This window comes from Falco peregrinus, chromosome 8 (assembly GCF_023634155.1).
Source record: "Falco peregrinus isolate bFalPer1 chromosome 8, bFalPer1.pri, whole genome shotgun sequence".
Taxonomy (NCBI): Eukaryota; Metazoa; Chordata; class Aves; order Falconiformes; family Falconidae; genus Falco; species Falco peregrinus.
The window spans coordinates 25,824,422-25,836,850 of record NC_073728.1 but is presented as its reverse complement, the minus strand read 5'-3'; the positions used below and the strand labels follow the sequence as shown (position 1 = coordinate 25,836,850).

Below are 12,429 nucleotides of genomic sequence, written 5' to 3'. Positions count from 1 at the left end.
CAGGACACGCTGGGTTCCCTTGCAACCTGCACACCTCCTGCAGCTCCCACCCCAGGAGCCAGCTCACAGCCAGCCAGCCCAAACAGCACTCCAGGATCCCTCTCTTGGCCCTGCTGTGGGGGTCTCCAGCTAGCCTGGCTCTGCCTCACCTCTTCTCCTCCCCCTCCCCCTGAAGCTGGCCCAGCTTTCCCCAGCCCCAGGCAGTGCAGGGACCTCTTGCCATCCCCTGCTTCATGTCCTCAGCACCTCACCAGCCTCCGGGCTGCCCTGGAGATGCCACAGCCCCTCGGCACCCCAGCCTGCCCTCCCCAGAACCCTGTGCTCACATCCCTCCCGGCTGCCCTGTGACCCTGGGGTATCCCAGGCATTCCTGGCAGAAGGGTGCGCAGCCTGCCTCCCCCGACATGCCCCCCACACCAGGGCCTCACAGGGCTCTGGACCCCATCAGGTCCCTGCTCAGATGCCCCTGCTGTGCACAGTCACTGCCACTTCCACTGTCCCCTCAGAAGCCCCAAATCTGCAGCTCCTCCACCATGGGGGGCACTCAGCACCAGCAGCTGCAAAGTTTGCCCAGGGTGCCCCCTCCATCCCCACCAGCGCAGCAAAACCTTCCTTACAGCACCCTGCCTACAGCCCAGCCCCCCCCCCCCCCCCCCAGCCCCATGCGCCTGCCACCCCCAGCAGCATCCCCTCCCACCCCCCCTGCCCGGGCGCCATCCCCCCCCCAGACCACACTGTCCTTGCAGTCCTCGCATTCCAGACGTCTCAGCGCTTTCGCTGCCCAGAGATAATATTCACGGCAAGCAGACGTTTGCGTCAGTGTCAGATAGGTCTCAATGCCACCCTGCCCCGGGGGGAGTGCAGCAGGCAGACGGGCTAGGCAGGCAGGCAGGAGCCTGCAGCAGAGCCCCACAAGCCACCGGCCCACTGTGCGTCCCATGGTCATGCTGCTCCTCCTGCACCTGCTGCCTGCCATGCTGCCCACCGCTGCCCTGGCCAGCTGCACTGGCGCTGGTGCTGATCGGCAGCTCGTTCTGGCCAAGGTGCGGGCTCGGGTGCTGGAGCATCTGAGCCCCCCGGTTCTCCAGGAGGAGGCCCAGAAGGAAGCGAGGAGGGTACACCGGAGACACATCCTTGAAAACCCTGAAGTTGAGCCAGAGGAGCTGGAGGACACTTCCCAAGTGATCCTTTTCCCTTCCACAGGTGAGAACATCCTGGTGGGATGGAAAGGGGTGAAGCAGGGTGGGCGCTCAGGGCGACACAGCTGCAGCAGGACGGTGGGGCTGCTGTGGTATGCCAGGCTGAGGCATGGGCGAGGTTTGGTGGAGAGCCAGGAGGTTGAAAGGTATGGCAGGCAGGGACAGGCAGAGAGCACAGCCCGGGACACAGGCAGGGAGAGGGGCAGGTGGCACAAGGGGGTGCCAGGAAGCTGCATAATGACTGGACCAGGCGGGATGTGGAGACGTGGGGAGGGCTGAGGAGCAGGCAGGGTGGGATAGGGTGGGGTGCTAGGGGATGGGGCAGGATGCTGGGAAATGGGATACTAAGGAAAAGGTCGGGATGCTGTGGGATGGGGCAGGATGACCAGTTACGGGGCAGGACACTGCGAGATGGGGCAGGATGCTGGGGGATGGGGGCAGCAGTAACAGACCAATCTAGGTCACAGCACGGCTCAGCTGTGGGGTGCAGCGCAGCGGTTGTTGTGTAGCAGTAGACATTTCAGCTCCCCTGCACCCTGCCACTGCCCACGCCAGCAGCCAGGCACCCTACCAGCACCTCAGGGATCCTCTGCAACATCCCACCTCCCACCAGGCATCAGGGACCCTCCCCTGGTTTGGGCATATATCCTGAGCATATTTGTCCCCCCCTGCAGACGTGCCCTGCGAGCCCACACAGCCGGACAAGCTGCTGGAGGAAGAAGGAATTTTCACCTACCTCTTCCAGCCCTCGGCGCACACCCTGAGCCGCACGGTGACCTCTGCCAAGCTCTGGTTTTACACCGGCCCCTCTGCTGCCCCCAACCACTCAGCCCCCGACGTGCTGACCCTGTCACCACAGGGCCGCATGCCGGTGACGGCCATGGTGGTGCAGACGCCCGAGCACTGGACTGTGTTTCACTTTGCCCCGGCACTGCTGCCCCAGCTCTTGCAGCCGCTCTTCGTGCTCCTGGTGCGCTGTCCTGGCTGCCCCTGCCTGGCCGAGGGGGACAAGATGCCCTTCTTGGTGGCCACCACCCAGGCCAAGGGCAGCGAGAGGGCTCGCCGCTCCACCATGCCCTGGTCCCCGGCTGCCCTGAGCCTGCTGCAGCACCCATCTGAGGACCTGGCTGCCCATACCAACTGCCGCCGGGCTTCCCTCAACATCTCCTTCGAGGAGCTGGGCTGGGACAAGTGGATCGTACATCCCAGCAGCTTTGTTTTCCACTACTGTCATGGGAGCTGTGCCGAGGGCCATGGGCTGAGCCACCGCCTGGGTGTGCAGCTCTGCTGTGCCGCCCTGCCCGGCACCATGCGCTCCCTGCGCGTCCGCACCACCTCCGACGGTGGGTACTCCTTCAAGTACGAGACAGTGCCCAACATCCTGGCGCAGGACTGCACCTGCGTCTAGGGCATCCTGCAGCCTGGCCCGTGATCCCACCCAGGGGACTCCTGGCCCCATGCCACAGGGACCTGGTGGAGGGGTTTGGGCTGTGCCATCCTCCCCTGCACAAGTTGGAGTTTTGGGCTGCCCTGGATACGGTCACACTGCCAGATGGTGGGACAGGGACAGGCACAGCCTCTGGCAGAGCCAAGCCCCTGCCAAAGCCAGCCTGCTGTCCGCAGCCAGCTCAGCCCCTGTTTCTCTCCATCTGCTTGCTCCCTTCCCCCAGTTCTCACCCCGCCTCCCCAAAAGACTGGGGTCCTGCTCCTGCCGCAGAGTACAACAGCCTCCCCGTGCTCCCAGGCAGGGCCAGGCTGCCACAGCAGGGACGGGGACGTGCCAGGGCAAGGCCATGCTGGGACCTCACACTGGTGGCAGGGCTGGCAGCACATGTGGCACTGCAAGCGAGCCCTCTCCTGGCGGCACAGCCTGTTGGAAAGCTTGACGGGATAAGTGAAATAAACCTGTTCTCTTTACCAGAACAGCTTGGTAATGCCAGCTTCCATCAGAGGCAGCCACAGAGGTGGCACGCAGTTGGGTGGTGGGATGCCAGTTCCCTGGGGGCTTTTGGCTGGAGGAGGGAGGGGACAGGCAAGTGCTGCAAGAGGTATCCAGGTCCCAGAGAGGGAACTGGTATGTGCTGGCCAAGATCAGCATGGCGTGGCTGGGTTTGATCCAGCCCCAGGGCATGGGGCATGGGGCAGGGCAGGGCAACATCCCTTCTGCTCCTGGTTGCAGTAGAATGGGGAGGCATGGGGGCAGCAGTGGGATGGGGAGGCATGGGGGAGCCCCTCACCGGGCGCCTGGCCAGAGTCAGTACCGCACAGGAACGTGGCTGGAGCAATCCTGCTCCACCAGGCTGATGGAGGCTGCCCTGGCCACAGCCGCCTCCACACAGCAGGAACGACTGAGTCACCCAGTGCGAGCAGGGAGGTCCCGGGGCAGGCAGCCGAGCTGCCAGCCCCAGCCCAGCTGCGCAGGATTCCCTTCCCACCCCTTCCTCCTGAAGGACCGGATGCAGCAGCTCAGTACAAAACGTCTCCAGCCTTTACTAATATAGATATAAAAAAAAAAAAAAGAAAAAAGAAAAAACAGAGTGACAATCATTTTCGAGTAAAAAACAATGCTACAAAAATCCCTGTGTGACCCAGGCTGAGATGATGAGAAATACCCCACTGGCTCCCAGCTGAGCCCGGCTCGGGGCGCTGCATCTCCCCCACCGTGGGACCAGGGTCCAGCCCTGCGCAGGGGGTCCTGGCCCCACGGCCAGAGTGGGAGGGGGTGGGCTTTGGTCCAAGGGCAGCTGGCTGGAAGCGGGGTGGAGGCATTGGGAAGGACAGCCCTTGCCCTCTGCACAGACATTTCTGAGTGGGCCAGTCCCACAGCTCACAACCCCGTGCCAGGATGCTGCACAGCACGGTCTTCCTGGCCACACCAGCACTTTCTGGCAGCAGAGCTGCCAGAGCCTCTTGCATCCCCTCTCTGCCATGTGCAATGCCAGCCCAGCGCCCTGCCCCACGGTTCGGCCCAGCCAGCCGGACCCCCAGGCTCAGCACCCCCAAGCCCCTAGGCTGCAGGGGCAGCGCTGGCATCGCCAGCATGGCTCACACATGCAGCACTGGCCGGTGCACAGGTGGGTGGCAGCAGGCACAGGAGGGCACAGGGAGGTGTGAGGAGGACATGGTGCGGGAAACGGGTGTGGGAGGGGGAAAAGGGGGTGAAACTGGAGCAGGGGCAGGGCACAGGCCCGGAGCAGAGATTGGGAGTGGAGTATAAAAATGCCAGGGTGCACACACTGACAGGCTTATAAAAATGTACAAAAATAAGATATTCCCTTTTTGAAAATTAAGTAGGAATGTCCCCCAAGGCGCAGGTCCCCACCGCTGCCCACCAGGACAGGGCTGCCCAGCCAGCCGTGCCAGGCAGGCGCGCAGCACCCTCTGCCCAGTGCTCCCGGCAGGCTGCTCCTCTTGTGTGGTGGCGGCTGCTCCGGCAGGCATCGCCATTGCCCCTGGTGGCACTCACAGCCCTGCGGGGAGCAAGAGGCAGGTTAGCACCCACCCCAGGGGGAACGGCATCCCCTCCCCAGGGAGCCCAGTCAGCCCTCCCCAAACCCCTGCCCCAGTCAGCTGGATCCGCCCCCCTCCCTGGCTCACCTGTGGTCCTGTCGCAGGCGGCGGTCCCCTTCTCATGGGCAAGGTTGAGGCGGTTCTGCTCGGCAGCAATGCCATTGGCCTCGGGGCTGCTGCTGCGGGCAGGGCTGGGGGGCCGTGGGGGGGGCTGGAGGTGGAAGGCCACCTCCAGGTGCTCCTGGGCCAGGCGCAGGTGCTCACGTAGCCGGTCGAGCTCGTGCGCCGGGGGAGCCCCGGCCAGGGCGAAGCGCCCTGCCACCGCCAGGCTCTCCCGGTAGTCCAGCTTGCCATCTGGCAGCAGGGCTCGCGGCGGCTCCTTCTTCAGTGAGTGGTAGGTGGGGGGTGCGCCGGGGGCTTTCTTGGGGTACTGCGGCGCAGGGCTGCCACCAGCCGGGAGCGGGGGGCCGTCGGGCTGACTGAGGGCATCACGGATGCGGCCCACACCAAGGTGCACGAGCTCACAGAGGTTGAGGAAGAGGCAGAGCCCGCTGACAGCGTACATGACGAGGAGGAAGATGGTCTTCTCGGTGGGGCGGGAGACAAAGCAGTCGACAGTGTGCGGGCAGGGGCTGCGGCTGCAGACATAGGAGGGGCTCACCTCGAAGCGGTACAGCAGGTACTGCCCGAAGAGGAAAGCTGTTTCCAGCAGCGAGCGGCACAGCAAGTGCAGGACGTAGGCACGCATCAGCCCGTCCTGCTTGATGCGGCGCCGGCCGTCATGCTTCTCCCCACCCTCGGGGCTCTTCTCCTTCTCCACCTCGATTTCCTCAAAGATCATGGGGTCTTCTTCGTTATCATCCTCCGCCTCCTCATAGTCCCGCCCGGCTCCCCGGCGCACCACCGGCATGCGTGCCCGCCGGGCTGTCAGTGACCGGCGCCGCGAGGACTCAGGCATGCGGGCAATGCGGTGCATGGCAAAGCCCAGGTACAGCACTGATGGCGTGGCCACCATGATGATCTGGAAGATCCAGAAGCGGACATGGGAGAGCGGGGCAAAGGCATCGTAGCAGACGTTCTCGCAGCCCGGCTGCTGTGTGTTACAGACAAATTTGCTCTGCTCGTCGTAGTAGATGGACTCTCCCCCCACGGCTGTCAACACGATGCGGAAGACGATGAGGACAGTCAGCCAGATCTTGCCCACGAAGGTTGAGTGGTTGTTGATCTCCTCCAGGAGCCGTGTCAGGAAACTCCAGCTCATCCTGCCCAGGCAGTTGACTCAAACCCTGTGCAGAAGGGACAGGCAAACAGGCACTGAGCAAATCTGCATGCACCTCACTGGGCACCCCCCCCCAACCACCAGCTGCCACCCCAGCTCTGTCACTCTCCCTCTCCAAGCACTGATGTCTCTTCTCTCATCCACAGGTCCAAAACCACAGCCCTGAGCAGGCAGCCATCTCCCCAAAACTGTGTCCCCTGCCCAGTGCCACATCCACACATTCCCATCCGTATCCTGTTCCTGCCCCACTGCCAGCCAGGTGGGTGGAGGGCACCTGGGGAGGAGGGGAAAGGCTGGGACGTCCCTGTCCCCTGCGGGACACATCTGGGGGAAGAATCATCACAGCCAGGGTAAACGCGGCAGCACGAGGCAGTGCCAGCTGGGGATTGTGAGAGGAGAGGCCTCCTCTGCCTCCAGTGCCATGGCACACATTTGCCACCTGGTCTTGGGGCAGGTCCCCAACCAGCACCACACCCTGTGCCAGCACCCACACCCTCTCACGGGGGTCCTCCACTGGCCCCTGGAGGAAGGCAACACGCAGAGCCCCTCTGGCTCACTGCAGCTGCCAGCCCTGAGCCCCTGCTGAGGGGGTGTCCATCCCTGAGCAGTCCCCACCACATGTCCGTGAGCCAGCTCCTCTGTACCCCCCAGAGCTCTCCCTTGAGAGCCGGCAGAGACGCAGCGTCACTCTGTCCCACCAAACCGTCATGCTGCGCCCCTCCCTCCCGCAGGGCCCCCCACTCCCCAGTCCTTACAAGTCCCCAGAGCCTGCGGCGGATGGTGGTCAGAGCACCCGGCAGCCTGATGGCAAGGGCTGGCAGGGGGAGCAGAGCAGGAGAGCGGTGACAAGGGGCAGCACGGGGCAGCCAAGGAATTGCACAAACTCCCGGCAAAGCAGCTGACACCGGAGGTCGGGGAGGAAATTACGAGGACTGTGCCTCAGCTCCCAGCAAAAGGAGAAGACGCAAGAGGAGACACCCCACCACCCGGCCCCGGTTTCGCCAGTTTGTGCACAAGCTGATGCAAGGGCAGCAGGTGGCAAGACTGCCTGGGGTGAGCAGAGGGGGACATGTCCCCACAGAGCCCTCAGCCTCTCCCACGCCTCACCTGCCCTCCAGGCAGCCCTGTTCCATTGCCTCTGGCCAGGGCGCATCCCTGCAAACACAGCTCCGCTGCACACATGCGGCTATTGTCCAGAATAAGAGGATCTTTTTGGCTTATCTCAGCCTGCCTCCCGAGCAGCCTTGCCTAAACTGAAAAGCCCCTCCAGCATAAGCACCCATGCAGGGGACACGCTCTTGCTGATGGCCTGGTGCCCAGCAGAGCCTGCTGAGCTGCGGGAGGTGGCACAGGCTGGCACCGGGGACCCAAACCCAGCCCATCAGGGCCACCATCCTCCTGCAGTCAGGCACCCTACAAGGTTTCAATGCTGCCCCATCTCCCCAGTGTGCGGCCCTCTCGCCCACTGCCCCACTGGAAGGAGGATGCTTTGTGCCTGCATGTAGCCCTTGCCCGGTAGCAGCACAGTGCCCTGGCCCCAGGGCGAGGGGCTGGGGACAGAGGCGAGGGGACCAGGCGGGAGGGCAGCCCTGGGAGCTGGCACGCTCACGGAAAGTGAAAGCACACACGTGGGCACTGCCGTGGTGGCCAAGGAGGAGTAACAGGGATGGACCACAGGGATGGACACAGCGCGGGTCCGGCTCAGCCAGGGCGGCCCAGGGCTGCCCGCACCCACCCCCCGCCGGGGCCGCGCTGGGACCCGGGTCCAGCGCCACGTGCCTGGGCTGGGCCCCACGCACACCCCCAGCCCCACCGACCCCGCGGCCCCCGGTCCCCCTCCGCCCCTGCCCGCCCTGCCCAGGCCCCGCAGCGCCGGGCAGCCCATCTCGGGGCTCGCCAGCCCCTGCCCGGCCGAGGACCCCTGTCCCACTGACCGTGGCCCGCCCACGCTGGGGCTCGCTGACCCCTGCCAGCCGTGGCCCCCGCCCCCCGGCCCCGGCCTTCCCAGCCCCCCGACTCCCGCCCGCCGCGGGCCTCCAGCCCCGTGACCCCAGCCTGCCCGAGATCCCCCCGCCTGCGGCCCCAGCCTCCCTGCCCGCCGCCCACGCCCGGGGCTCCCGCCGCCCGTCCCAGCCCTCCCGGGGTACCACCGCCCGCCCCACCTGCCTCCCCCAGCCCCACCGGCCCGCGCCCTCCCGCAGCCCCCCCGCTCCCCGGCCCCACTCACGGCGCGCCGGGACGAGCGGCTCCCGCCGGCAGCGGCGGACAAAGCGGCGGGGCGGCGCGCCGCCGCCTCCCGCCGAACAAAGGGGCCCGGGGCCGCCCCGCCCCGCGCCCGCCCGCCGGTGCGTACCGACCGCCCCGCACCGACCGCCCCGCACCGGCCGCCCCGCACCGGCCGGCGGCCGCCACTTGGCGCGAAGCTGCAGCCCCGCTCCGGCCCGGCCGGCCCCACGCCCCCGGTGGCTCCATCGCCGCCCGGCCCCGGCTCGGGAGGCCACGCAGGGCTTTGGGCTGGGGCGGGCCGGCCGAAACTCGGCCGAGCATCGCGCCTGTCGGCGACACCAGCCGCGGCGAACCTCGCTTTGCCGGCAGCCGCCGGGACCCACCCGTGCCGCCAGCCCCGGCCGCCCCACGCACCCTGGTGGGCCGGCTGTCCCACGCCGCCCTCGGCCCCCGGGTGCCGCTGCCGCCCCGGTGCCCAGCGGCGGCGGCCCGGCCGTGCCGGGGCAGCCGCTGGGGCCTGGCTCAGCCCGCGGGGTGTGCGGGGTCAGCGGCCCCGCGGGAGGTGAGCCTGGCCGCTGGAGACCCCTGCCCAGCAGCCCCTGCCCCTCCCAACACCAGATTCTTCCTCTCTCAGCGAAGAGAGAGGATGGAAGGAGAGACCTGGTGGCCTCAGAGTGGAGGTGGCCCCGGACGTGGTGGGAACGTGGAGGAAAATGTGCCTTTGTGGTGGGAATGCGCTTCAAAGCTTTTGAAGCCTGCGCTGCTTCTCATGCCCCAGACCAGGTCCCTGCGGCAGGACCAGGCTGAGCGCCCGGTACCCTCCAGACGTGCCCTTAGAGAGTCACAGCTGCTCATCCTGGGAGAAAGCACCGCTCTCCCAAGGCCGCAGCAATGGCAGCAGTGGCTTTGAGCCACCACCCTGGAGCTGTGGGCTGCCCCTCCACCAGTGCACACTGCCCACTCACTTTCCACACTGCTAAAATTGGCTCTGGGGGTTTACTGTCGGGGCTGAGTCCCCGCACTGGGCCACCCACGCCTGTGCCACGCTGGGCAGAGCACCCTGTCCTTGCACCCTTGCGTGGAGACGGGGAGGGACGCAGGGCTGCCTTGCGCAACCCGAATAGTCAGGGGGAAGCTGGTTTCTGCGTAAGTTTGTGGAACGCTGCTTCTCCCTACGGAAACACACGCTCCCTCCTGCAGAAGGGTTTCCAGGAACAGGCACTGGTGGGTGCAGCACCTCTGCCCACCTCCTGCCGGCAGTGCCAGGGGCTGGGTGCAGGAGGGCTGAGGCCATGTGGCTGTGGCAAGGAGAGGGGTGGGAAGTGTGGCTGCCACATCCAGCGTGGGGTTTTGGTTATTCTGGGCCCACTGAGTAACAGCAGACCTGCCACTTCCCCTGCTGCTTTCCTAAGTCAGCAAGAGCCACCATGGCTCAGTGCTCTCACGCGGGAGGGCAACTGGAGCCCCCCAGAGCAGCATGCTGCACCCCGACATGGGCACAGGATATGTAGAAGAGGAAAGGGCCCTGCTTCGGGCTCTCTTGCTCAATGCTGCTTTCCCCCCTGCTCATGGATGGGTCCTTGCCAGGTGACAGCTTCAGCCGTCTGGAGGGAGAGCTGCCACAGAAGGAAGGGGATTTGACCTGGCCGTGAAGAAACACTTCCCATTGAATTCTGCCCCCATGCATGCAACTGGCATTAACACTTCTAAAAGGGGAAATGCATGTTGCAGATCCAGCGATGTATCCTCTGGGAGCAACCCCTGGGCAGTCTCCATCCCAGGCTAGGAGCAACAGGCAGAGGTGGATGTGGGGAGACCACAGGCTGAGCACAGAAACTCAAGCTTTTGGAAGGGTGCAGGGAAGTGTTCAGGGCCAGGGAGGGAACCTGGTTTTCTTTCCCCACAGTCACCCCTAGTTTTCAAATGCTCCCAGGCCTTGCCTCCAGCCTGGCTTCACCGCCAGGCAGCCCAGCAGTTTGCCCTGGGTAAGGGACCTACATGAACCTCTGACTCTGGTGCTCAGTGCATTAAGAACGAGCCCCCATAGCACTAACCTCACATTAAACTGGGGAGCGTGACCCGCTGAGGCGCTGCAAACTGAGGCCATTGCACCCAGAACAAAGCCACTTGTTGGGTCGGGGCCAGGTATGGCTGCCGAAGCATTTTTACACAGCACAGCTCAGCCCATGCCTGGGCTGCAGGACAGAGCTTGCCTGGGGATACCAGGCCTGGAGGCCAGTGTCAGACACCCCTTGTGCAGACACTACTGTGCTTGCCAGCATCTGGCCATTGGCGTCAGAGCCTCCCGTTTCCCGTGGCAGTACCCTGTGTTCCCCGGCTTTACCCTCATCTTGAGCTTGCAACACTCAAACGCCTGCAGAGGCATCACCTTTTCAGCCTGGGGTGGAGGGCAAACCCATAACAGCCAGGAAAGGAAGGTGGTAGGCGAAGGGTGTTGCCCACCCTCATCCTTCCCCACGTCAGCCTCAGCTGACAGCACAGGAGCCCATCGTGGGAAGGAAGGATGTGCAAGACCAGCAGCCTTGCGGGGTCTGGCTGAGACCAGCTTTGCAGAGGAAACAGGCACAGTCACCAACCGCAAAAACCAGCATCAGCCCCAAACTGCTAAGACTGTGGGGCAAAGCCCAGAGCTGGAGCAAGCATGTGGAGCGTGGCAGGGTGGCTGCACAGCCCAGCAAGAGCGAGGGGAGCTGGTAATGGAGGAGACAGTGGCTGAGAGGGAGTGTAAACACAGGGATAAGAAGAACATCCACTTCTGGGACAAGCGCTGCAGCTCAGGAGGCGCATGGCAAGAGCTCCTGCAAGCAGTCCCCCCTCACTGCTCGGCCACCGGGCTGCAGTGGGGGCATCCTCTGTGACTCTGCCACTGACCCTCCTTCAGCTGCTCGACACAGGGTACCCGGGAGGGCATGGACGCAGTCTGGCTCTTGATAGCAGCCTCAGTTCCTGCTCTGATCGATAGGGGTGTCCTGCTATGACTGCCTCTGCTGCTGAGGATGATGGTGGTGTGGCAGATGGCAGGGCTGGGCAACTCAGGTGTATTTGCTGCAGGGCAGCATGGACTCTGCCCGGCTGGCACTCAGCAGCAGGGTGAACCAGTGGTGAGAAAGCCAGCTCCACCCTCCCCGAGCAGGGCCACAGGCGGGCAGTGCTGGAGGCAGCGCTGCAAGCGGGCAGCACGCATCCTCTGCAGCAAACACACTCTTCCCAGATTAAATAACTTGTCTGGCACTGGGACAGGGAGCAGACAGCTCTATTGGGGACTGTTTGTCCTGATACAAGACAGCTCAACAACTAGCTTAATAACTTTCTGGTAACAGGCAGAGGCACGTTCCATTGCTGGAGCACAAAGGGTAATGACTGTCCCCTGTAACACAGGCCAAGAGAAGTCTGGGATGGCTTCAAAGTGAAGTCCCCTTCCCTTATTCCCCCCTGCCTGATTATGCAGCACAGTAGGAGGTACATGACACAGCCCCTACTCACCTCCCTCCTGCTAGGGTCTCCTTCCCAGTTCCTGGGTGCCAACTTCTGCCCCCACCCTGGTACTGTGTGTGGTACCCCAGCCCAGCCTGCGTTGGCTGCTTTTCCCCCCCCCCCCCCCCCCCCCCCCCCCCCCGCGAGCCAAGCTAATGGGCAGGGAAGGGGTTTACATGGCTCCAGGCCATTGCTCTGTAAGCTGGGTAAGGCTGTTGACATCTGCAGGAGGGATGAAGCTGGCCAGAGGGATGAAGCTGGCCAGGCAGGTCTGTAAGCTGCAGGGAACTTGTGCCCATTGCTGCTACATCTCCAGTCCCCTGGATATGGTGCCAGCAGGGATATTCTTCTAGAAGGAAATGGTCAGCCCCTCCAGTAACCCAGTTGGATTAGAAACAGGGCTTTGTTATTTGGACATTGTGCAGGGGAGCTGACAGCTATCCCACAGACTATGTACGCTCAAGGCAGTACTGCTTTAGAGGGCAGAGTAGGAAGCACTGAAATAGCCAAACCCATGACTGAGGCATCATTTTCATCGATGAGTTGAACAGCAAAGTAAGGCAGGGCTGGTTATGTGCCCGTGGAACAGTGCTGGTAGCTTCAGGCTCGTGGCGATGGCCAGCCTGAAGCCTGAGCCCACGGCTGCCTGCAGCGGGTCTCCAGAGCCAGCCCTATGGCCACCCCAGGCCTGGGCATCCCTCCAGGCACACACACCTTCAG

General features: G+C 64.3%; 2 protein-coding genes across 3 annotated transcripts; one reads left to right on the top strand and one right to left on the bottom strand.

Annotated features, from left to right (window-relative positions):
- Positions 1–815: 815 nt before the first annotated feature.
- On the top strand, positions 816–3,180 carry INHA (inhibin subunit alpha). The gene is made up of 2 exons (XM_005234331.3): positions 816–1,203; positions 1,874–3,180. The coding sequence occupies exons 1-2, from the start codon at positions 837–839 to the stop codon at positions 2,605–2,607; spliced, it is 1,101 nt and encodes a 366-aa protein (XP_005234388.2). The 5' UTR covers positions 816–836; the 3' UTR covers positions 2,608–3,180.
- A 266-nt stretch (positions 3,181–3,446) lies between these two features.
- On the bottom strand, positions 3,447–8,606 carry LOC101914800 (gap junction gamma-1 protein-like). Of its 2 annotated transcripts, none has more exons than XM_055813097.1 (3): positions 8,216–8,606; positions 4,797–5,995; positions 3,447–4,669 (listed from the first exon to the last, which is right to left on the bottom strand). In XM_055813097.1, the coding sequence occupies exons 2-3, from the start codon at positions 5,968–5,970 to the stop codon at positions 4,662–4,664; spliced, it is 1,182 nt and encodes a 393-aa protein (XP_055669072.1). In that variant the 5' UTR covers positions 5,971–5,995; positions 8,216–8,606; the 3' UTR covers positions 3,447–4,661. The 2 variants fall into 2 exon arrangements, with proteins under 2 accessions (XP_055669072.1, XP_055669073.1); XM_055813098.1 differs by lacking the exon at positions 8,216–8,606 and adding an exon at positions 6,744–7,640.
- Between the last annotated feature and the right edge of the window lie 3,823 nt (positions 8,607–12,429).

What these genes read in the sequence shown, in the direction of transcription:
- INHA (XM_005234331.3), top strand. Translation starts at nt 837, where the DNA reads ATGCCACCCTGCCCCGGGGGGAGTGCAGCAGGCAGACGGGCTAGGCAG. An exon ending in GATCCTTTTCCCTTCCACAG is followed by an intron (nt 1,204 to 1,873) that starts GTGAGAACATCC and finishes CCCCCCCTGCAG; the next exon opens with ACGTGCCCTGCGAGCCCACA.
- LOC101914800 (XM_055813097.1), bottom strand. Translation starts at nt 5,970, where the DNA reads ATGAGCTGGAGTTTCCTGACACGGCTCCTGGAGGAGATCAACAACCAC.